At 62.4% G+C, this 21,540-nt stretch overlaps 1 protein-coding gene across 1 annotated transcript; it reads left to right on the forward strand.

Annotated features, from left to right (window-relative positions):
* Positions 1-7,151: 7,151 nt before the first annotated feature.
* On the forward strand, positions 7,152-19,541 carry KCNS1 (potassium voltage-gated channel modifier subfamily S member 1; the record flags this gene model as incomplete). Its single annotated transcript, XM_082325643.1, has 3 exons — positions 7,152-7,160; positions 12,009-13,001; positions 19,086-19,541. The coding sequence occupies exons 2-3, from the start codon at positions 12,036-12,038 to the stop codon at positions 19,539-19,541; spliced, it is 1,422 nt and encodes a 473-aa protein (XP_082181769.1). The 5' UTR covers positions 7,152-7,160; positions 12,009-12,035.
* Between the last annotated feature and the right edge of the window lie 1,999 nt (positions 19,542-21,540).

A 21,540-nucleotide genomic window follows, 5' to 3' on the forward strand; every position in this document is an offset into this window, starting at 1 on the left:
GACCGCTGTGTCGTGTTCTTGCCCAGGCAGGCAAATGGAGAGGTTTGGACCTTCAAGGCACAAATCAGAGATATGGTGCAAATCGGAGAAACACCCTGGTCCCGACATGATTGGAGCCTGACCGAGCGGAGACCAAAACCAGGCAGGGGGCCCTTGCCCAAATACCCTTCTGCTTCAGGAGATCCTCGATCACGTTAATGAGCCCAGGGCGGGCGGCTGCTGCTCCGAGCATCCTGAGATGCACGACTGCTTTTCACATTAGCCCCGGTCTCCAGCACGGGGCTGGGCCAGCGCTCGGGACTCACGTACTGACTCCCTGGCTCTGGGCACTAGGGCCACTAAAAATAAAAATGTTTTTCTGAAATGTCGTCGGGAGGCTCCTTCCTGGGCCAGGCAAACGGGGCTTCTGCCCGGCTGCCACACTGCGTGCCAGCACGGGCTGTCCACCAACGAGCATTTTCTTGGGATGCAAATACTTCTTCCACTGCTCCAAGACTTTGGAAAGAAGGTAGATGTGTCCTCTCTTGGTACCTGCATCTACCTAAAAAGGCAAGCCCTGAACTCTGTAAATCAATGAAAGAGTGAGGGGGGCCCTCAACACGGCAATGCTGGGGGAAGGAGGCGACGAAGCGTGGGATCCCGTGTGCATTTTGCAGGAGCGAGTGCCCGTGCCTCTCCCGACCGGCCAGGCTCAGCCGGCGAGCTCTCGGCCTCGGGTCTGCCCCTGCATCCCTGCCTGCCCCTCTGCCGCTTGCTCAGAGACTCCTGCTAAACCAAACTCAGAGCTGCTCTCAGGGCTGATCCGCTGCCGAGGGCACCTGCGGGGAGCGCGCGGGTCCCGTGCCAGCCTGGGCCCCCAGAGCCGCCCTGCAGCTCCGGGGTGGCACGCCGCCCCGCTCCCCGAGGCTCCGGCATCTCGCGGGGCGGATCGCCGGTGCTGCAGCTCCATCAGCCCCAAGTCCTCCTGCTTGGACCGAGGTGTCCTGCCCACGCAGGGATGATGTCTGCAGGAGGGAGAGGCAGAGATAGGATGGCAGAAGCCAGCAAGTCCCCAGCATTCTTCAGAGCCTCAAGACCTGAAGACCCTCTGCCACAGGAGCCCCTCTCAGCACCCCCAGCACTGCCAAAACCTCCTGCAGGGAGCCCAGAAGACAGCATCCTTGCAGAGATGGGCGAGCCTCTTCCCCTCGGTCCATGCCCCATTAATCTGCAGCTGTAATTGCTTCTGCACGCACACCCCTGCCAGCACAGAGGCAGCCGCAGGCAGAGCTGCAATGGGAGCCGGGCGCTCACTGGGAGCCTCAAACCACCGGGGCACTTCCACCTGCAAAATAACAATAGTGACAATTCATCAGCAATTTATAGTTTTGACTTGAAATTTCTAGCTGTGTCGTCCCAGCCGGGCAGGGACCGAAGGGGCCCAAACCCAGCAGCCGCTCTCCATCTCCAGCTCTGGTGGAGAGGCAGAGCGCAGGGCAGGTTCGCTGCCCCTGCTCGTGCCGGTGCCAGCCCCTCGCCTGTGTTTGCTGCGGGACAAAGGCATCTGCAGGATCAACCATCTCAGGGAAACAGCATCTCCCTTTATACCGACCCCCTCATTGCACGGAGAGACTGATTTCCAACTTGTCCCCTTGTATCATCGCTAAATACTAATTTATAAGGCAGCACCATTTCGGGATGCCTCTGAGTTGCCAGGATTTTCAGTACGGGTGAAACTTTCAGCTGCTTGGCACCCACGGTGCAAGCAAAGAGCCCGGGCTGGCATCGCCGTGCCCAGGGCTCCCTGCTCCGTCCCGCCCGGCCGTGCCCGGTGGGGGCCAGGGACCACGCGCGCTCCCTCCGTGGCCGTGGCCGTGCGCAGTTATGGAAAGCAAAGCGCAGGGCTCTGTCTGCACTGCACGAGCCTGCGCAGAGTCAAAGGCTGGGCTGCACTCTTGGTTGCTCGTGTGGTTTGACCTGCAATATTGTAAGATTTAATTACGATTAAATTTGTGCTTCCATCATCACCTGTTTCTCTCTTGGCGGAGAAAGCAAGCAGCGAGCCTGTGCTGCCGGTGTGACCCTGGGTACGGTGATCAGTCGCTGGGGCTTTGTCTATACCAGTAATTTAAATGTGCCTGGGCTGGCTCCAGCACCAAAGGCCGGTGGCAGGGAACAGACCAAGCCCTGGCCACGAACCTCTCCTCTAACACCACGCTGCCTGCCCTTCTGGCAGCAGCCCTGTCCGCGGCAGCTCCTAGCCCTGCTGGGAATGGCCTGGAGAGGGCTGCCTGGCCTGCGGGAAGCCCTGGCCCGAGACGCTCCAGCAGATTAACGATGAGCCTGGGAACGGCCCTTGGCTTTGCTGAATTTGATTTTGGGGATGCGTGCGGGGCGTTGGAGGGCAGCGAAACAACCTGGGGCAGAGACAGAGCAGAGGGAGGGGATGCAGCACACAGGAGACTGCAAGCTGCTGTAAGATGGAGGCAATGTGTGTCCTCGGGGTGTGTGGAAACCCTCCGACAGCAAATCATTGCTCTGAAGTGCCTGACCTTACACTGCACTTACATCTCCCTGCTCCCTCTCCAGAGGTTCCCCATCTATATAAAAAATAGCCACCGCTGCATTACGACTCTCCAGATTTTCTCATATTTCTGGTTACAGCTTCAGAGCCCAACCGCAAGCCAAGGTCTCCAGCAAGTTCAGCGAACGTGCATTAATCTTTCCTGGCTTAGGCACCCAGTGGGCTCAGTAAAACTCCAAGCCAAAAAAGCTTCAGGCTGTGAGAACTGCGGGCCGTCGCCGGGCAATACACCAAGAGCCTGTCCCGTGCCCGCAGCCGGACGGCAACGCCGTCACCTTACTGCAGGGGGCTGGATGCTGCGGGTGCATCCGAGGGCTCCAGAGTCTGAAGGAGGTTGGTTAAATAATTTCCAGCATGGAGCAGGCTGATATCCCCCCGTCAGCAGCTCCTAGAGACACCCTGTGGCTGTGGAAGGAAGATGGGGCTTGTAGGGATGGGACCCCCAGCGCTGGTGGTCCCCGCTCCCCTCCTCCTGCTCGGAGGATGCTGCCATCACGGCGTGGCTTTCCCTCCCCACCACCCCGTGGGCTGGCTCCAGGGAGAGGCAAGGCTGCGCGGGGCTGGCCGATGGACTGGGAATGGGGACAGCGAATGGACTGGGAATGGGGACAGCGAATGGACTGGGAATGGGGAGAGCTGATGGGCTGGGAATGGGGAGAGCTGATGGCACAGGAATGGGGACAGCCGATGGACTGGGAACACGGACAGCGAATGGACTGGGAACGGGGATAGCCGATGGACTGGGAACAGGGATAGCTGATGTCATGGGAATAGGGATAGCTGATGGCACGGGAACGGGGACAGCTGATGGACCAGGAACGGGGACAGCAGATGGACTGGGAATGGGGACAGCCGATGGACCGGGAATGGGGACAGCCGATGGCATGGGAAGGAGAAGCCCAAACCCCTCCAGCCAGAGCTTGCGGGAGGCCGGGGGGGACAAACACACCAGCGAGCACTGAAACCACAAGGAAAAAAGAGAATTAAGGAAAGCCCAAACGTCTTTGCCACTAAGAAACGCAAGAGTAGGCTTTTGCGTCTGCCCTAATTTAGCTCCTTCCCTCTGGAAAGGGCTATTTGTGAAATGCTTTGTGTTCGTGTCCCCGGCATTAATCAGCCCCCGGCTCCACGGATCCCCTGCGCTCGCCGGTGCGCCGGCGCTCGCCCCGCTCCATCCCACCCTCCCACGTGGCAGCTACCCAGCAGCTCCGGCCTTTCACAACCGATGTCCAAGGGGCTGAAAAGTGCTTGAAGATTTTTCTTTTAATTAAAGGAGCTCTGCAGACATGCTATATTCATATATATTTTCCCCTATTTTTTAATTTATTGCTACACCAGCTATTAAAAAAAAAAATAAAGGCAGAAAGAAGAAAGGAAGGGAGCTGCCACAAGCTGAGCGCCTTTCGGGATGACTCACTGCAGTACTGAAATGGCTGCTGGCTTCAGACTCACCCTGCCTCTGCGATTTGCTTCCAGACTGCAGAAGAGACCACGGCAAGAGGTTTCACCCCCGGTCCCTGCACGGAGGATTTGCTGTGTGGTTATCGACATAAACCCCCCGGGCTTCGGCGGGAGGAGACCTGCCTTCCCCAAGAGAGGAAGATGGGGGGAGACATGAAAGGCAGAGATGGCGAGGCGTTTCCAGCTGACCTGATTTTCTGCCTGTTCCCGTCTCCACGTCGCTGCCTGTTAGTTCAGGAGTGGCGGTGGAGGCGCAGGGCTGGCCCGTGCTGCGGGGAGCTGCGCCCTCCCGGTGCGGCTGCAAACCCGGCTGCACCGGGTAAGGGCCCTTGCACCTCAATTTGCTGGGAAAGAGCCTTAAAATGGGAGGCTCCCTTTCCTGCCATGGCTTGCCAGTGCCAGCGCCAAGTCAGGCCAACAAGCTCCGGTCGGCTAACGGGAGAGTCAGGCCTTTCGCATCCGAGCTTGTGCAGCAAAGGGAAAATTCCCCTGCAGCCAAGTCCCCTCTGAAGGCTGCTGCGATGCCAGCAGAAGCCTAAATCGGGCATCTGCAACCTGGAGATGAACTTCGCTCTCCGGCAGCTGCTTCCCGCCACGGCTGTGAGCTGCAGCAGGAGGCACGGAGGCGTCTCCCCTCCCTGGCTCCCCAGCCCCTTCCCGGGGGGACCCCTCCTGGGGCAGAGCCCCGGCACCTCCCTGCCTCGCTTTCCGCGCACGCTTCAGCTCCTCCGCACGGCCCCGGGGACGCTCGGCAAACCTCCCGGGGCTGGGAGAGCCGGTTCTGGGGGACAGGGCCCAGGTCTACCCTGTGGCGGTGCATAAAGACGACTCTGGTGCAGAGACAAAGTGCCGGATGGAGCGGGCACCCTCGCAGCACCTGCACGGGTCCCAGGGCACGGCTCCTTCCCTGAAAAATGGCCGGCTGAGAAATATTTTCAGAAGGGAAAAGAAAATTCATCCCGGTCACGGGATGTCAGTGACAGACAGAGAAAGCCCCATGCGGGAGCCAGCCCGCGGGCTGCACCCTGCCAGGGCTCAGCACCCGCGGGGAGCCGGGCTGAAGGCATCTGCTGCAAGTGCCCGGAGCAGACAAAGCTGGGCATCTTTATCTTGCAGCTTCCAGGGATGCTCAGCCATCCCTAATTGCCATAAAAATAAATGCTTTTCGCTTCATGTCATAGAACAGAGGAATTTCCCTCAGGGTTTTTTTTTTTCCCTCTGTTTGGTTTTTTTCTTTTCTGAGGCCTCCCTCAAAGGCGTCCCTCCCCCCTCCCTCCACTGCCTCCTTCCCATGTAAACAAGCACACGGCGCACACAGTCTGACACACCACACGCATGGGAACCCGCCGCCGGCCCTGGCGCGGGGCCGGGGCTGCCAGCACAGGCGCCGCGGGAGGCGGGCGTGCGGGCAGGGGAAGGATGCTCGCCCCCAAACAGAGCTCTCCCCCGGCCATGTGCGAGCCCAGAGGAGGATGAGCGCCCACAGGCTCCAGCCCCTGGAGGTGGAACCAGCAAGCCGAGGGATCCGATGCAGAGGGTGGTGTGAAGTCTCGCCCTGTGCGAGCCGCCCGTCTGACACAGCTGCTCTGTGCCGGCTGCCGGAGCAATGAGGCATCGCTGCGCAGGCATGCAGCCCCAGCCGTCACCCCAGGAAGGTTTCCCATCCTCTTTTTCCCGTCTCTCTGCTCTGGCAGCTGACTTCTGGGGGAGCTGGTGTGCTTGCAGCGCTCCCCGGGCCGTGCGGGGATGGCCGCGGGTGGCGGCGGCAGCTCGCTGACCTGAAGCGCGTGCCATGCCTGGGACTCTCTGCCTTCGCCCACCTCCCGACGAGCCTTTAAGGAGACGGTGGGAAGCTCAGCGAGCCAGGGGGGCTCTTCACCGGGGGGCTGCCCTGGTGCCCCACGCACCCCCTGCCCCAAGGAGGAAGATGGAGCTGGAACACGTGGATGGCGACTGCGAGGGCGGAGGCGCGTCACCTGCCCGGCGCAGGGCAGCACCGCTGCTGGGGCCCTGCTCGGCCTGAACGCCCGCAGCGCGGGGCGGCAGGCTGCGCCCCGCGGAGCGCCGGGAGCTCAGCCCCGCCAAGGGCAGCGCTCGCCACTTGGGCGGCTTTGCAAGGAGCTGGGGTAGGCCAGGGCGGGACGAGGCCCGTACCCCAGCGCGGCTCCCGCCAGCCGTCCCGCGGGCTCTCCCGGCTGCTAAGGGCGCTTCCAGCAGGTAAGGCCAGCGGGGCAGGCGCACCCAGGTTTCCCATCCCGCTGCCAGCCCCGGCTCGGGGCTTCCTTCGCAAGGGAAACCGCCAGCCGCTTTTGCCAAAATCGGGTCTCCCGTCTCGTGGTCCCGGTGGGCTTCCCCGGGACCGGGGTGGGCATCCCCCGCCCTCTCCCCTGCCCAGAGCTCGGGGCCGCCCCGGAGGCCCCGGGGGACCGCGCTGCTCCGGAGCAGCAGCAGAGGCAGCCGGGCACCGGGCACCGGGCACCGGCCTCGCCTCCCCGCTCGCAGCCCGCGGCTCGGGGCGGGCACCGGGGGGCGGCACCCCGGGAGGGGCGGCGGGCGGGACCCCCCGGGCCGCCGAGCTTCTGCCGCCGCCGGCGCCGGCCCCGCAGGGCTCCGCGGCTCCGCGCCGGGCGCGCACGCTGCGGCGGGGGCGGCGCCGAGGCAGGTGAGCGGCGGCGCGGGGCCGGGCTCCGGCGCCCGGGGGTCTGCGGGCACCGGCATCGCGGGGACCGGGGCACCGGCACCCCGGGGCTCTGCAGGCACCGGCACCCCCGGGCGGGGCGGGGACCCGGGGCACCGGCAGCGCGGGGGGCGGCAGGCACCGGCAGCGCGGGGATCCGGGGCACCGGCATCCCGGGGCGGGGCGGGGACCCAGGGTACCGGCATCCCGGGGATCCGGGGCACGGGCATCGCGGGGAGCTGCAGGCACCGGCATCGCGGGGATCCGGGGCACGGGTATCGCGGGGAGCTGCAGGCACCGGCATCCCGGGGCGCGGCGAGGAGCGTGAGACCGGCAAGGCAGGGAACAGCAGGGAGCGGGGCACCGGCATCCCGGGAACCCCGGGTCCCGGCATCCCCGGGCACTGCAGGGCTCAGCACCCCGGGGCGCGGCGGGCACCCGGGGCACCGGCACCCCGGGGTGAGAGGGCAGCCGGAGCAGCGGCGTGGGGGCGTGAGCAGGGCCGGGGGCAGCGGCACCCCGGGATGAGCGGGGAAGCGAGGCGCCGACAGCCCGGGATGAGCAGGGAGCCGCCGTGCCAGCAGCCACATCCCGGGCTGCTGCTGGGAGCCGGGGCGGCTGCAGGGGACCCCCCCCCCCGTCCCCGAAGCCTCCCCCCCTCCGGGGGCTGCATCTCCCCCTCCCCGGGGAGCAGGGCAGGGCGCGGGGGTCCCCTCCGGGGAGCTGTGCACCCGCTGCCCGGGAGCTGGGAGCGGGGGTGGCCCGGGGCAGGGCAGCCCGAGCTGCCGGGGATCCCCCCCTGCGCCCCGAGGCGGGCGGGGAGCCCCCGCCGGCTGCACCCCCAGCCCTGGCCGCTCCGGCGGCCTCAGCGCACGGCGGCAGCTCCGGCCCTGCCCGCAGCGGTGGGAATCCCCCTTCCTCGCTCCCTTCCTCGCTCCCCTGCCGCCTGCAGGGCCCCGCCGGAGGAGGGGCTCGGTCCTGAGCGTCTTCAGGCCGATGGGGACAGGGACGCTCAGCCATGGGGACAGGGACACACAGCGATGGGGACAGGGCTCAGCCACGGGGACAGGGCTCAGCCATGGGGACAGGGACGCTCAGCGATGGGGACAGGGCTTGGCGATGGGGACGGGGACAGGGACACACAGCGATGGGGACAGGGCTCGGCGATGGGAACAGGGCTCAGCCACGGGGACAGGGCTCAGCCATGGGGACAGGGACGCTCAGCCATGGGGACAGGGCTCAGCCATGGGGACAGGGCTCAGCCATGGGGACAGGGACGCTCAGCGATGGGGACAGGGCTCAGCCACGGGGACAGGGCTCAGCAGTGGGGACAGGGTTCAGCCATGGGGACAGGGATGCTCAGCGATGGGGACAGGGCTCAGCAGTGGGGACAGGGCTCAGCCATGGGGACAGGGATGCTCAGCGATGGGGACAGGGCTCAGCAGTGGGGACAGGGCTCAGCCATGGGGACAGGACTCTGCAGGGGCACTTTGGGACGAGCAGAAAGCAGGCGTCTCCCCCAGCCCCCGGCTGATGGGGACACCATCCCGCAGGGGCCGGGAGCTCAGCCAGGCCCGCTCCCCCCAGGTACCCAGCGGGGACCCCCAGCCCCCCCAGCCCCATGGGCATCCCACCCAGGGCTGCTGCGGCCCTTTGCAGCCGCCGGCCCTGCACACCCGGGAGGCGCAGGCTGGCGAGCCCGGGGTGACAGGGCGGCGGGGGCTACAGGCACAGGATGAGGGTTTCCTCCCTCTCTACGCACTTCCAATGGCTCCTTTGAGAGCAGGCACACGACTCCCCGCCGGGAAGCCTCGCTGAGCTGTAAGTACAGGGCTTTTTATTTGGACCGTTAATCTAAATCCGCTGTACCTGGTTGGAAAAGCCCCTGTGTGCAATGCTCCCTGCGCTTGCTGCATCCTCGCTTGAATGTCTGTTAGCATCCTCCTTCCCACTCCCTTGGGTCCCTTCTGCCAGTTAGAATAAATACACATAACTTCCATTTGAAAGCCTTTAAGAAAAAAATATGTTGTCAAGGGAAAATCTTCTAGCATTTCTTACAGATATGCTTGATCTGTTTTTATATTTTTTACTGTCATAAATGCATATATCAGAGATTTTTTTTCTCCGCAAGATACATATTCATTCGAATGCCCAACACCCAGCTTGCACTGGGCTTGTGTAATTCTGATGGTTGTCTCCTTAAAATAGCTTACAATATATTTCAAAATTTCCCAGAAAGAGACTGGCTTTATCTGTTCTATTCTACCAATCATTTATGGAAATTTTGCTTTAACTAAAGGAAAATTTTGCAAATTCACCTTATTCCAGACAGACACATTTGTATTGTCTGTCCATTGTGCTTTCAAATAAAAAACCACCCGACCTTCCTAGCGAGAGCTGCTGTCTCCCAGCAGACACCCCTGCAAACGCGAGGCGGGCGCAAGCTTTGATCACCCGACAGGGGAGATCGCGCCAGGCCTTAGCTCAGACCTCAGTTTTGTTCTAAAGCTGAGCTTAGCTAGTCGTGAAACGAGTAGGCAAAAGAATTATAAAACTATTAATTGCTGCTTTAGATTCCCCGATGAAAGCTGTATGTGGGCAGAAATAATTTGCTCTCTTCAGAAGCAAACATCAGACAGGAGCATCTCAGCCGGCTGGCGACCCGGCTCCCTGCGAGGGAGGGAGGGAGGGAGGGATTTCCCTGGGGTACAAAGGCTTGCGGGGTCCTGACACCCACTCTTTTTTTGAGCTGGGAGAGAGGTGGGAGCCGGCTCCCTCCTGGCCCCGAGGGTTGGGCGCCCAGTGCCGCCCAGCCGTGCACTGGGGCTGGTCCTGCTGCGCTGGAGCACGGCTCTGGGCTTGCCCCGCCGCCCCAGCGCGGCCCCCGGTGGCCACCCGGGCTGCCCCGTGCCCCAGCCCAGCCCCAGAGCCACCTTCCCTTTGGTTTGGGTGACATTTGGCCTGGTCGGGAGCGGCTGCTGGGCAGGGCGGGTGCGGGGAGAGGCTGCGGCGGGGTGTGGGATACGCGGGAGCCCACGGACCCACCCCCACGGCCCCGGGTGTGTTTGTAGCCTGGAGGCATGAGCATCCTTCTGGAAGGAACCTGGATTAGTCATCCCCACCCCACAGATGGGCTGTGTGATGTCTTCCCTGGAAAAGCTAATCTGGCACAGAAATTCCAATTTATCCCTGAAAAGGAGTTTTTACACCCCTTTTTCTCCCTTGCCTTTGTCTCAAGCATTAAACAAGTTGATCCTGCTTTTCTTCTCCTCCCCTCTGGAAGGCAAGACAATGAGTCCGTTAAGCTCTGAGGCTTATCGCGAGCCGGTTGCCTCCTCCAGACCTGGTGTAATGGGAACCGCTGGCTTGGCGGTGCAAAGCCTGTGTCTTTAAGGAGCCCTGGCTCTGAGCTGCAGCGGAGTTAGCAGATGCCTTTGCCAGGCTATTTCGCACAAATCTGGCAGTTGCCGCACCCATAGCCCTGCTCAGCTTAAAAACACACCTCTGGGGTGTATTTCTAACCGCTATTCCACTACCTGTTCCTCTGCAGCGCTGCTCTGACCTCCAGATTTAGATGTGAGCGTGTTCCCCAGGTCCCTCCCGGCCTGCCAAACCTTTTACGCCGCATTTCTCAGGCACTGGGAAAGGCGCAGAGCCCTTCCCCTGCTTCGGCGTTCGCCCCGCAAACCCCGTGAGGCGTCCGGGGAGTGAGGGGGGCTGCAGGGGAACCGGGGTTCCCTTGGGCGGGGGGGACCCGCCTCGTGTCACCGACCTGGCCTTGGCCCTCGGGGGCTGCCGTCGGACCCGGCTGTCCTGTGCGGGGGCCGGTGGCACCTCGGCATCGCCGCGGGGCCGCTGCAGCCTTTTCCCTCATCTCCCGCCGCCTGTTTGCGGCCTCTGCACCACCTGAAAGTTTGAAAACTTAAGTGGGCGGCACAAGGCAGAGAAGGCGAGGGGTTTTTCGGATGAGCAGCTGGCTGGTTAAAACCAGGGAGGGAAGCCTTTGAGATGGGAGCTGGGCTACTCTGGAGGTCACCAGTGCCTCAGTGACCGCGGCAGCAAAAGCAGCGGCGGCTGCAGAAGTCGCGTCGGTACCAGCAGCGCCCCTGGAAGTGTGAGCAGAGCTCAGGAGCAAGTCACGCCCGACAGCGGGATTTTTCCAAAACAGCCGATGCATGGGGGAAAATGTAATTCCTCGACCGAGAGAGCGAACGCGGTGTCCCTCCCGAGGACACCCCGCGCCCGTGCCAGGAGCGGGGGCACCGCCTGGGCACGGGGCTGCTCCGCACGTCCCTGGCGTTTTGATGACGAAGGTAGGTGGAGAAGTCTGATTTCAAGGTGACACAGGAAGATCACAAAGCTTTTCGCTTGCCTTTATATTCTAAGCTTCTCATCAAGATGGGGGAGCGCGTTTGCAGGTGTGGGAATGCTTCTCTGTTAGATGCTTTAACTGCCTCTCATTAGAAAATGCAATTTCTGCTGAATGGAAAACCCCAGCTCCCCAAAACTTCTAAAATCCTGAAAGACAAGAGAAATCAAAACTTTGATTTTTATTTCCCTCCCAACGTACAGGTTTTTAATTCAGAGTCATCAACGATTCTGAATCATGTTTGTGTTATGTTTCAACATTATAAAAAAAATCTTAATATTTTACATGACAGAACACACAAGAGGAAACAAAGCAGGCAGATGAATTGTTTTGACACTTCTTCCACTGAAATTCTCCCTAAAACCGACACCTTCTGTGAAAACACTTTGATTTTGGCAAAACTGCCTCTGCTGCTGGGAAGATCGCACCTCCGAAGGACTTTGTGGCCAGGGCTAATGAGCAACGCCGGTAGCTGGGCTACAGAGCTCGTGGGCAGAATCACTGCGGCAGGGATTTCATGAGCACGGGGCAGCGCGAGATCTGGTTTTTCCACAGGGGAGGCTCTTTGGGGGAAAAATCTTCCCTTCAGCGACTAATTACCTGTTTGAACAAGGAAAGCCCCGTGGATGAGGTGCCGGAGGTGCAGTAACCTGCCTTCCTTAGGCCATTAGCAAGGGGAGAAGCTTTGAGGTTAAAAAAAAAGGCAAGGAAAAGTTTGACCTGGAAAAATAATTGGCTTTTTTCCCCCTCCCCTTCCACACCAGCAAAGAACAACTGCCCAAAGCTGTTTCACTCCCCTCCCTTCTCCTTGGTCCTCACTTTTCAAAATGCAAACACCCCTCCTCACTCCGCAGGGTGCTTCTGGCCCTCCCCCCCGGGAGGACCCGGAGCGAGGGGAGCCCTGCGTCCCCTCCAGCCCCGCTGTGTCTCGCCCGCAGGTGGAACCAGCTCCCGTTCTGCTGATCATGGTCAACAAGACCTTAAATTACTGGGGTCCCGGTTTTGAGGAGGACGTTATCAACATCAACGTGGGGGGTCTGAGGCGGCGGCTCAGCTCCAGCGCCCTCTCCAAGTTCCCCGACACCCGCCTGGGACGCCTGCTCTCCTGCGACTCGGAGGAGTCCATCCTGCAGCTCTGCGATGACTACGACGTGAGCGCCAGGGAGTTCTACTTCGACCGAAACCCCGGCTTCTTCCTCTACGTGCTCCACTTCTACCAGACGGGGAAGCTGCACGTCATGGAGGAGCTGTGCGTCTTCTCCTTCTGCCAGGAGATCGAGTACTGGGGCATCAACGAGTTCTTCCTGGACTCCTGCTGCAGCTACCGCTACCACGAGCGCAAGCTGGAGAGCCGGCACCACAACTGGGACGAGGAGAGTGAGGTCAGCAGCGTGGACACGTCCCCCGATGAGATCTCCGACATCAACCACGACCTGCTGCGCTACAGCACGCTGCGCTGCGGCAACGTGCGCAAACGCCTCTGGCTCACCATGGAGAACCCCGGCTACTCCATCCCCAGCAAACTCTTCAGCTTCGTGTCCATCAGCGTGGTGCTGGTTTCCATAGCCACCATGTGCATCCACAGCATGCCCGAGTACCAGGAGGTGGATGAGAACGGCAACCTGCTCGATGAACCTGTCCTGCACAAGCTGGAGTATTTCTGCATCTCCTGGTTCACCTTCGAAGTGTCTTCCCGCCTCCTGCTCTCCCCCAACCCCAGGAAGTTCTTCAAGCACCCGCTGAACCTGATTGACATTGTCTCGGTGCTGCCCTTCTACTTCACCCTCTTGGTGGACGTGACCATGGGCAGTGACTCGGAGCTGGGCAACCTGGGCAAGGTCGTGCAGGTGTTTCGGCTCATGAGGATATTCCGGGTGCTGAAGCTGGCTCGGCACTCCACCGGACTGAGGTCGCTGGGGGCCACCTTGAAGGTAAACTGGCTCTCTATCTCCTTATCTACTCCTAGGGTCTGTGGGTAAGAAGGAGAGCTCTGGTATGGCTGGGGAATGTGGACATTCCCGTTCCCAGTGAGCTGCCAGCTCCGGGTAGCGGCTGGTGAGCACGCTTGGGACGGTGGGCTGGGCTGTTGGTCTGTCTGTCTGCTCAAGCAACCGAGTGCGAGGAGCGCTGCGAGGAGCGCTGCGTGCGCCCTCTTTGTACGCGCGCTTGGAGCAAACAGCAATTCACCCCATTGCTTGCAGACTTTGCTTCACGCAGAACTGGTGCTTCCAGGGACCCAGCCACCCCTTCCCCACCACGGTGTGCGAGCCCCGTTGCACGGTGTTGGAACGGACTCAGCCGCGCATGGGCGGATGGTGATGGCCCACCTCTGGGTCAGCGCCGAGCCAGGCTGCGAGCGGCCTGCTGAACAGGGACCGGGCCAGCCAGCAGCTGCTGGGGCAACCAGCACCAGCGTGTACGGCTCAGAGCTGCTCCTGTCCCCAGTCTGGGAGGAGGGGGAACCTCCTAAGGGCAGGCTGCCAGCTGGCCAGAGGCCAGCGTCCAGCCCTCGGTGTCTGCCCATCTAGGGAGAGAGAGAGATCCTGGTCCAGCTGAGCTGACGCTTGGATGCTCCTGGGTATGATGAGGTTGGGACTGGCACATGGTCAATCATGGGTGGTGCAGAGCAGCAATAGAAGAGCAGAAGGTTAGCTGCAGGGCCTGGGACAACCAGCCCAAGGCAGGGTGCGTGTCCCCAGCAGAGCCCGTCCGCCAGCAGCTGCCCCTCGGGGTGCTGGAGAGGCTCAGGGAAAGCAGGACACGCGGGGTGGGGGAGGCTGGCCCCAGGACCGTGCGGTCCTCAGGAGGGAGAGCTGGATGCGGAGATGCTGAGAGGGTGAAGGAGCAGGGTCCAGGCACGCTGGGAGGCGGCACCCCTGCAGGCCTGGGGGGACGAGTGCCTCCTCTCACGCCCCTCATCCCCCACAGCGTGCCCCAAGGCTGCGTCTCTCCAGCCCCCTCTGCGCACCCCCAGCCCCCTTAGACAGACCAAGATCAGCTGTGGCAAGAGTCCAAGCACAAAGCTATCGTGAAATCCTCACCAGCCTGGCACTGCGGCCCAGACCTCCACCGCCGCAGCTCGGCTGCGCAGCACGGACCAGCCCCGGTGCCCTGTGCAGCTCGCGGCTCTGCCCCGCCGGCCCTCCCTCCTCCGTCCCCCCCATGCCGAGGGCCACGAGCCCGAATCTGCGGAGGGTGAAACCGTCCCCTGGCCTCCTGCGCTTACACAGAAAATCCAGCCTGATGCAGAGACCGATTAAACTCAGCCTTTAATTGTCTCCGATTCTTGGCGACCACATCAAGAGAAATCCTCAAGCCGATCCTCGAGCCTGCCAAGGCGCAGAGCGACACAGGCTCCCGACGCCCCACCACACACAGGGCTTGTGCTGGGCGCAGGGAGGGGGTCGCCGGGGCGAACATCTCCTCGTGGGACCACCTCGGGTCCCCGCATTTAACCCAGAAGACTGGTGCTCAGGCACTGCTCACGAAATGTCCCTGTACTTTTTCCTCCTTCAAACAAAGGCTGTGCCAAACAAATGGCCAAGGAAAGCAATCTTCGTAACAGAGCTTGAAACTCAGCCGAAGGGATGCTCTCCTCCCACCCGGCGCCTGGCAGGGGCCAGAGCCGCAGCTCCTGGTGCTGCTCCCACCGTGGCAGGGATGAAGCGGGCACAGCCGCGGCTGGGGACACCCCGTTTCTCACCGCTGCAGCCGTGGCAGGGCCGGCATGGGAGGGCCTGGTGTCGGCAGGACTCGACTACCAGTGTTGGACCCGTTCCCATGGGTGAGCCATGGGGAAAAGCACCCCTCGAGCGTGGCTGGGGACAAGCATGGGCAGTAGGAAAGGTCTTCTGCCAGCTTCTGCTGTGAAGCAGGACTGGCCCAGCCCAGCACTAATCCTGCAAATCCCACAGAACGTCAGAAAAAATGGGGGGAAAAATTCCCGGCATCCTCAAAGCCTGCTGAAAACGGGCTCCGTGGAGGATTATTGGAAACAAAGCTGCCTGAAGTCCTACCTGCATCATACTTCTGAACGCTCACCTTGAAAGAGCAATTAGCAAGCGACAGACCCCTGTAACACTGCTTGCAGAATTTAAATAAAATCGTACCCATGGGAAGGGCTCCCTGAACCCTGTCTGTGCTCCATTTAAGCGTGAACACCACATTGCAGCAGAGCAGGGACTGGTGGGCTCATCTGCGTGTTATTAAGCAGCAGACGAGATCCGGGCAGCCGGCAGCGTCCCGGCTCCGGCCTCTGCCGCGCCGCTGATTCACCCGGTGACGTGCTGGAAAGTGCCGCTTCCCAGGGGCTCCGGAGCCAGCTGCAAATGGGGCTGAGCGAAGACACAAGTCTGACGCAGCAGCTTGGCATTGTGATTTACTGGGCGCATAAATTACAACGTCTTGTTAATCATAATTTACTTCCTATTGCAAGAGCATAAAGCAGCAGCAGAGGAGTGAAGCCGTTAACAGCCAGGAAGCGGAGCGATGGCTCTGGCAAGCTGAGTAATCGTTCCCCTGCCACAAAAGTGCTAGCAGAGGGATTTCTGTCATTTGTGCATCATAAACTCTGAACCAGCTTCAGATTGCTTGGGGCCTGATCCAGGGTCTATTTAATTTGAAGAGAAGCTTCCCACACGCCTCTGCTCTTCCTCCCTGCCGTGCACGACATCCATTACCGCTGCTGCCGCCTCCCGGGTGCGGGTTTGGTGCCTGTCTCCCACTGGCAGTCAATAGGTGTGCGGCGCTGAGCAGTTCAGGTGTCCGCAGGGATCCGCCGGAGTTGCTGTCTGTCCCCTCGGGGGCCTAAATACACCAACAGCTTGGCAGAGCCGGAGCTGCACGTCCCCGGGCAGCAGACGCTGTCGCTGCCACGGGCCGTCTCCACGCTCGGTCGCCGTGCTGGTGTCTCCAGCCAGGCTCAAACTGGGCTCTTCCACTTCGTGCGTCTTCTGCGGTACTGGAGGAAAGCTACGCGTTCAGCAGGGGAAGGAGCCGGGGAAGGAGCCCGTGCACAGCCCGGGGCTGCCCCGGGGCAGGCAGACCTGCAGGGGCAGGAGCCCAGCGAGGCTGCTGTGGGGTGGCTCCTTCCCCGGAGCCTTTTATCCCCCAGCATCGCCTCGCCCAGGGCTGGCTGCTCGCTCAGCCCGCAGCCCACCCGAACCCCAGCTGCGGCTGCCTGCTCCCGGATCAATGAGCAAACCACATGTTTTGAGGATAAATGGCTGCAAATAGGTGGCAACCAGTACCTGAGGATCAGCTGGGAGCCTCCCCTGTGCCGCAAGCCCTGACCCTGCTTGTAAATTAAAGCAGCAGGAGCTATCGAGCTGCCTGACTTCCCCCTTGTCTTCACCCTCCAACACATCCCAGGGCCACAACTGATACTCTTTAAAAATGTATAAGGTTGTTCGGCTCTGCTGCTCCCCAGCTGGGACGTGCAGACGTGCTGTTAAGCTCCAGCCAGGAGCAAGCCTTTCACGGCCAAGCGATGCACCCTCGAAACTCGGGGGCTCTGAGCTGTCTGTCCATCCCCAGGAGCTCCCTCGGAGCTGCTACAGGGCATCTGCAGCCACAGGCGACGGCGGAGGAGGATTATTTCCCCTCGGTATTACTGGCATTAGCTGAGCAGCTTTTGCCAGCAGTCTAAGCAAAGTCTTCTCGCTCCCTGCCGTGAATCCACCTCCTTTATGTCTCGTCTTGACCGCGGAAGCTCTTTTCCCACATCTTCTGCTGTTTGCTTTGCTCAAATGTTGTTTCATTCAGTCATTACGTGGTCTCCAATAAAGCATTCTCTGGCTGTTAGGAGACTGGGAACAAAACCCCACAATCAGAGCTCTGCTTCCCTTTCCCCAAAAGACGAAGAGCAAGCTGGCGGATCAGCGGGCAGAAACATCCAAGAAATTTGCCTGTGACAATCAAAAAGCGAGTGGGCTCGCCATGCTGTGAGGACAGCGGTGGCTTTGGCACTGGCGGGTGCTTAGCCTGGCCCTGCCAGAAAACGGGGGCTCGGTGTCCCCTCCCGGTCTGCGAGGCTTTAAGAGCTCGGGGTCCCCGTCCCCGCTGCGTGCAGGGCTCTCGGTGACGCCTCGCCGGCTGCAGGGCAGGGGCGGGAGCTGGGCGCTGGGTCTGGCCCAGGTGCCAGCGCTGGCCCGTGGCAGTTTGCCCGGTCCCAGCTTGTCCTCTGGCAGTCCCCCTCCTGGCATCGCGTGCTGCCTCGTCCCCAAACTGCCCGCTGCCTTTCCCCACCCCAAGTTTTTGGCACAGGTTTATATTTTGCTCAAAAATTAAGAATATCCAGAGAAAGACGGCAACAAAAATGTTTTAGTTTGAAACCAGAGGAATGATGGTTTCTTCAAGGAGCGTTGCGCACCACTGCCGTCCGTCTGTCCCCCTGGGTCCCGCGTGCCCGACTGGGAGGTTGGGGGTCCCACGGCCCCGCTCTCGCCGGGGCTCCCAGACCCCTCGGGGTGGGGCTCGGCGAGCCGGGGGTGCCGCACCCCGTGGGGGTGGGTGCTGAGGCCAGCCCACGCTGACCGTGGCTGGATCCCCGGACTGACCTGATGACCAGGGCTGCTTGGGTTCGTGTCAGCCCAGAGCTTCACTTTGAGTCTCCCGTAGAGAAGCGGCAAAACCTGAAGGGAAATGTAATTCTCTCAGAAACGGTAGTTTCTGCAAGAAACCTCTCCCCCAGAACCAGCCCCTCTGCCCTCGGGCTGTCCGGCCGACACCGCCGGAGACCCCTCGCCGGGCTCCTCGGGTGCTGCGTGGGTGCCCGCACCGACCCCTAACCCGTCACCCAGCCCTGGGGCTGGGGTGCCGAGCCAGGAGAAATTTGCCACTGGGCTGGTGCCCCCCAAGTTGGATCAGCTGCAGTTTTGCCTCCAGTAGCCATGAAACCTCGTTTCGTTTGGTGGCTGGAGGGGCAGAGCGGGGCTGGCTGCCTCCACCCAGGTTTCTTTCTGCAACAAGGCAGTGCAGAGATCCCCGCCGCTGCAGCTGGCTCCTGCACCCATGGGTGCTGGGAGGGATGGGAGGCTGACCCTGCTGCGGGGTGCTGCGGGGCCACTGGCGCTGCCGCCCAGCCCGGCTGAGCCAGAGAGCAGCAGCAGCCGCGCCGCAGCGAGCCCAGCCGGCGGCTGTCTTGCGTTGCGTTAGGATTGATGGTGTCCCGTAGCCAGCTTAGACCCAGGTTAAAGCCATCTGGAACCTCAGGGTTCAGGTGTCCCCAGGAATGGGACCACAGGGGACAGAAACCGGAGCAGGGAGTAGTTTCTGCCTCCCCTGGAGCTGTGTCCCATGGGTGCAATACCCCTCCCCGGCGTGAAAGAGCAAAAGCCTCCTGAACCCTGCTCGCTGGAGCACCCGATCCCTCCTACCCAGGTGCGTAACGAAGGGTTGAACGGCCCCCGGTGGGGTTGGGGTATAGGAGGGAGCAGGCGAGTCCCTGGGGCTCTGGCTATGGGGTCGCCCGGCAGCCGGGGAGCCCGGGGTGAAGAGCGGGAGCTGAGCCCGCGGCGGAGGCGCGCGTCCTCCCTGCGAGCACATCGCCGGCGTCTCGGGAAAATACAAATCACTTCGCTTAGAGGCTGCCTGTTAGGTGGTGTCTGGGGACCTGCCAAAAGGAAAGTGTGTCTGAATATTGTTAGCCGAGATCAGGTCGGAGCAAGAGCTGGAGGCAGGGGAACAGCCTCTGCCTGCCTGGGAAGGATCGGTCCCCTTTCCCCCCGGCACGGCCTCCCCCTCGCAGGCTGGTGGAGGGCAGAGGGGTGGCTGTGGGTGCCAGGGCTGAATTCCCGGCTGCTCCGGGTGTGGGTCACCCACGCACCCCCCGACCTGTCTCAGTCCGACCCCGCAGCGGGACATCCCATGGCAGAGATGGACAGAGGCACCGAGATCTCCGACGGAGGCGTGCAGGGAGCCTGCGTGCAGGGCTGTATCTGCGCTGCGGGATCCCAGTGTCCCGGCCGTGACGGGCACGGTGGCCCCGCTGACCACCGCTCTGCTTTGCCTTCCAGCACAGCTACCGGGAGGTGGGGATCCTGCTGCTCTACCTGGCCGTGGGCGTCTCCGTCTTCTCCGGCGTGGCCTACACCGCTGAGAAAGAGGAAGACGTTGGCTTTGACACCATCCCGGCGTGCTGGTGGTGGGGCACGGTCAGCATGACCACCGTGGGCTACGGCGACGTGGTGCCCGTCACTGTGGCGGGCAAGCTGGCTGCCTCGGGCTGCATCCTGGGGGGCATCCTGGTCGTGGCGCTGCCCATCACCATCATCTTCAACAAGTTCTCCCACTTCTACCGCAAGCAGAAGGCGCTGGAGGCGGCTGTGAGGAACAGCGGCAAGAAAGACCCCGAGGACATGGAGAGCATCTCCAGCCACGACCGAGACTCGGAGGCTCTGAGCGAGACCTCCCTGGGCAGAGGCAGCCCCGACCGCCGCGGTCTGACCCCCGGCGCCCACCCCGCACCCTGACCCCACCGAGCCGCGGCACCGGGGCGCGCGCAGGACCCGCTTGCTCACCACGAGCACAACGTGGCTGTTGCACCGGGACACGGCGGAGGAGCCAGGCTCTCCCCATCTCGCACCGCGCCTGGCATCGCCCCTGCCCTGCGAAGGACAGGAGGGCTTGGAGGAGATGCCCAGCGGGTGCCGGCTGCTTCCAACCCCCGGGACGCCGCAGCCGGGTCCGCCTGGCCGTGCCTCAGCCTTCACCCAGCGACGGCCCTGCTCCCCCGTGGCTGCAAACAGAGGCCGTGGCGCTGGACATACCCCTGCCAGAAAGGGAGTGAGAAAAAAAGAAATACAGGTGACCCCCGAGCAGGCACCGCCCCGGCTTCGTGAAGGGGGATTTTACTCTGCCCTGAGGTTTCGTGTTGTCCAGGGTGAGGTTAAATAGCTGGAGGGGGAGGCAGCCCCCGAGCAGGCTGGCTGCCCTTGCAGGTCCTGTGCCAGGTTGGCATCAACTCCAGCCCCAGCCTCGTCCTATCCCCAGCTGGAAACAGCCTGGAAAGGCTCAGCCGCCCCGCCGGCCATGGGGGAAAGGGGGCTGGAAATGAGCCTGTGCGGGAGGAGATGCAGTGTCCAGCGCAGGGTGAGCCCCGCTGCCCCCAGTCCCTGCAGTGGGACCGACTGGGCCTCACCTTCCCTCCATTGCAGGGGGCTTTACCCGCTCTCCTGCGCTGCCACCGCCGGGGCCCCGGGGAGCTGGGGGCTGTGCGGGAGCGCGGCGCAGCCGGGAGCGCTGTCGGTGCAGGGGGGACACCAGCTGCCCTCCATGGCAGGAGCGGCGGGAGGGGATCACGGTGGGGGAACCGAGGGGCCAAGCCAGTGGGGCTCTGCCCCCCAAGCCCTTCACTCCATGGGGCTCCCGTGCCAGGGAGCTTTTGTTTCGGAGGGGTGGCTGGTGGCACCCAGCCCCCGGGCAGAGAGGAGGCAGAGTCCCCGCAAAGGGCTGTCGGGGAGCAGACGTGGGGGGACGTTCCCGGGCACGGAGAAGCCGCCTCTGCCATTGCCGTGTGTTCGTGATCTCCACTGCAGGAGGAGCTGCCAGGGAGCCCGGGGGCTGCAGCAGCCCGCGATGGGGTGGAGATGACCAAAGCCAGCCGGGATCGGTACGTGCCCTGGTCCCCCTTGCCACAACCCCCAGCCCCGCTTCGCTCTGCTGCCCGGTCCCTCCCTGCCTTGGGGCCGGGCAGGGGCAGGAGCGCTGTAAGGAGGGGGTCACACCGCCCCGGGCATCACCTCCGTCCCCGCTGGGAGCCCAGCTCCCCGGGTGCCAATGCACCCACCTTCCGCACCCGCCGTGTCCGCCGGAGAGCCGGGGCAGAGGCGACCTCGCACTGCTCCCCGTCACCATCACCGCAGCCTCTGGGCACCTCACAGCCGGGCAGGGAGGTCTGCCCGGAGCGCCAGGCCCCTTCCCGCCCGGATCCCCCACCCGGCTCAGCACGTTCGGGGCTGCTCCCGGCACAGCATTAATTCCCTACGGAGTTTTTCCTTGCCCCCCAGTTCTCTGTTTGGAAATCGTGCAGCTCCGTTGTGCACAGAGGAATACACCCAGCAACGCCTGTTCCCAGCGGGAGGAGCGTGCCCCCTGTGATCACCTCAAAAACACGTCGGTGGCTGCAGGGTGGCCCCAGGCACCTGGACACTGGTGTTCGCCGCTCGTTGTCCTGGCTGGTTTTTGGCACAGCCGCAGTTGCCGGTGCTGGCTCTGTCTGTAGCAATCTGCTGATCGTGGGGAAGAAAAGACAAACCAACACCTGTACGGGTCCAGCCTTTCCGAACCCCAGCGGGACGCGGGGAGGGGTCCCCAGGGAGCACTGGTGTGGGATGGGAGGGTGCTCACGCTCCTGGTGTCATTGAGTCTTCCAGTATCGATGGTTTGTGGTCTGCTCTACGCTCCTTCCCACCGCGAGCTGGGACCAGCGAGCTCCCTCGTCTGCTCCGACCAGCTCCCGCTGCACCGTTA

The sequence above is a fragment of the Platalea leucorodia genome (assembly GCF_965183815.1).
Source record: "Platalea leucorodia genome assembly, chromosome: 13".
NCBI classification, from domain to species: Eukaryota; Metazoa; Chordata; class Aves; order Pelecaniformes; family Threskiornithidae; genus Platalea; species Platalea leucorodia.